The sequence below is a fragment of the Stylophora pistillata genome, chromosome 3 (genome assembly GCF_964205215.1).
Source record: "Stylophora pistillata chromosome 3, jaStyPist1.2, whole genome shotgun sequence".
NCBI classification, from domain to species: Eukaryota; Metazoa; Cnidaria; class Anthozoa; order Scleractinia; family Pocilloporidae; genus Stylophora; species Stylophora pistillata.
Window position 1 is genome coordinate 22,625,138 of NC_142521.1, and position 2,770 is coordinate 22,627,907.

Sequence of the window (2,770 nt, forward strand, 5' to 3'; positions counted from 1 at the left end):
AACTGCGGCCTAGAGTGTTCAAATTCTTGAGCTCGAAAGGCCACGGATTCTCTTCTACTTTCTTGGTCATTGTCATTTCACCTCTTGTCGATTGTTGAAGACCAAGTTAAATACCTCAGATCATCAGTTGGGAATTGATGCTGCTTTCATTGGGGAAAACAAAACCAGACCAAGAAATATTGGATGGAAAGGGCGGGTTTGCTTTATTGTAAATGTCAGCTTAGTACAGGGTCATCTACCCACATCTAATTAACAAATGGTAAACACCACAGCGTACACTATTGAGTTATGGATGCACGCGGGAGGTTGCTAAGCACGAAGGAAGCGTAAGACTCTAGCTTCTTGAGTGCTTAGCAAACCTCTCAAGTGCATCCATAACTCAATAGTGTACGGTGTGGTGTTTACCATTTGTTTTATAACATAACATTGATACATTGTAGCTAAAGAGTTCCCTTTTATTTAACAAATCTTACGTGACCAGAAAAAACAAGCGCGCGCGGAAAAATAGTCTTTGCATTTGCTCACGTCAGCAGCGTACACCCATGGGCAAATGGGGGACGCTAAATTGACCAATCAGAGCGCGCGCTTTACTTTGGTTATGTTATAATAACGTTTCCATGCTTAGCTTTTCTTTTTTTTTCAACATAGGTTGTATTGTATTTGTGCATACCTTGACAAATGTTCCTCTAGTAGAAACTGGGAAACAGCAACAATTCGATTTTCTTGTTTGAGTACTCTACCCACGGGAAATTTCTATCGATGCCTCTTTGTTACAATTACGTTTCCATGTTTCAATTCTATAGCGACAAGTGTCCCAAACTGCACGCGGAAGACCATCATCGTCTGGTAGAACCTTTTGATTGAAAACTTCTTTAAATATTTTCATGAACTCGCCATTAAGATATTATGACTCTCCACGTTTTGAGCATGGCTGATCCATTGGATAATCTTTTGAGATAAGGTATCAATATCGATTCGTGCGGAAGCAAAGTACTCGACAAACCTACTTCCCAGTCCCCCTCCAAGCCCAAGCGTTTGTTGAGACGATTCTTCCAAGAATTGTAGGTGTTTCTAGGAAAATATTTGACACTCCCATCGTTACTCGGTAACGTCAAGTAAAAGTTACTCATGTAGCGTATGAACAAATGAATGATTTTTTCTGGTGGAGTGTCTTTATTTAACCCTTCTAAAGTGCAACGTGACGATGCTTGCTCCGTCTTTAGTAAATTGCGCCAGGTTATTATTTTCCAATTCGCTGAGTTGCGTTTCCACCTCGTCGATGTGTTTATTTTGCAAAGCGATGTAATGTATGTGTTTCGGTTCGTAGTAATAACTCCCTTTCAATAGAGGATGATGCTGAAACGTACGCAACAGATCGGTGGTCTGATCACCCATGATCACCGGGGCGCACAGGGAGGAGTAGAGGTAAAGCGTGCGAGGGGCCATACCGTTTTTATAAGTGCTTTCTGTAAGGTCCGTGAACGTGTGGGTAAACTCGTCGAGAAAGAATGCGATAGAGTCTACAAACAACCCATCGTTTCCTTTAAACACGGCTTCCAATAACCAGTATCAATACCCGTAATGTTGGGAATCCGTACGATCTTCAACAAATGCGGTATCGCGTTTCCTCATCACGAGATTAAGTCCGTGTTTAGCTATGATGGTACTCTGGTAATTCGTAGACTTTGTCCAACCAAAAAAATCGCACATATCTTTCCTCAGTACAAAATGATAGTGTAATTTAAAATTCATCCGAGAGGAAAATACACTCTCGTCCACCTTTTCTGATGTCACTTTAATCGTTCCTTCCTCCTCGTTGTATATGGAATCCCATTGAAGTTGTTTTTTCCCTGGATTATGTACTAAGGAATCGTTCTGCTTGAGTGTATTTAAAAATAACTCGTGCTCTCTGTCGAATAGGATTTTGAGAAAATCATACGCCGTCGTCATAGGTGTATCCTTGATATCTTTATAAGTGACGTCTGTTGAAACGGTTTTGTTTGGAGTTGTTTTGCACTTCGCGAGACGAAGTCGGTATCTTTTAATCCTTTCAGATAAGGTATCAAGAACGATTCGGGTGGTAAGGAAATGCTGGACAAACCCACTTCCCAGTCCCCCTCCAAACGCAAGCGTTTGTTGAGACGATTTTTCCAAGAATTGTTAGTGTTTCCGGGAAAATACTTGACACTCCCATCGTTACTCGGTAACGTCAAGTAAAAGTTACTCATGTTGTATCTATGTTAAAATGAAACGTTTCTCAGAAGTACGCGGTTGTTTTATTGTTTCCTAAAATGAAGCGAGACAATAGAAGCACCATTGTCGAACTGCGTCAGTGAGTTTGTATCCGTTTCACTTATTTGAATTTCAGTCACGTCGATCATGTAATTACATAATGGAACGTAATGAATCTTTGGTGGTGCGTAAAAAAAGCTTCCATGTAATTGGGGTTGATACGGGACTTGTAGCAACAAATCGGTTGTTTGTGAACCTATAGTGACTGGATCTCCTATAGAGGAATACACATAAAGGGTTCTGGATGCAGATGTTCCTCGTTTATAAGCAGACCGCTTCGTGTTTATAAATGTCCACACGAGCTCATAAAGATAAAATTTGAGCATCTCCCCATTTTCTTCCATACTCCAATATCTTTTCAATATACTTGAATCGGATCTGGATTCAAACCATACGTTACCACGTTTTCTAAAAGCTAGATTCGCAGCATTTTAAAACGTGCTGACATTAAATCTCTCTTTTGGTTGAATCCATCCCA

At 40.5% G+C, this 2,770-nt stretch overlaps 1 protein-coding gene across 1 annotated transcript; it reads right to left on the minus strand.

Annotated features, from left to right (window-relative positions):
• Positions 1-352: 352 nt before the first annotated feature.
• Positions 353-2,228, minus strand: LOC148735085 (uncharacterized). The gene is made up of 2 exons (XM_088752867.1): positions 2,018-2,228; positions 353-1,553 (listed from the first exon to the last, which is right to left on the minus strand). Exons 1-2 carry the CDS (start codon positions 2,226-2,228, stop codon positions 1,174-1,176), a joined length of 591 nt encoding a protein of 196 aa, XP_088608993.1. The 3' UTR covers positions 353-1,173.
• Between the last annotated feature and the right edge of the window lie 542 nt (positions 2,229-2,770).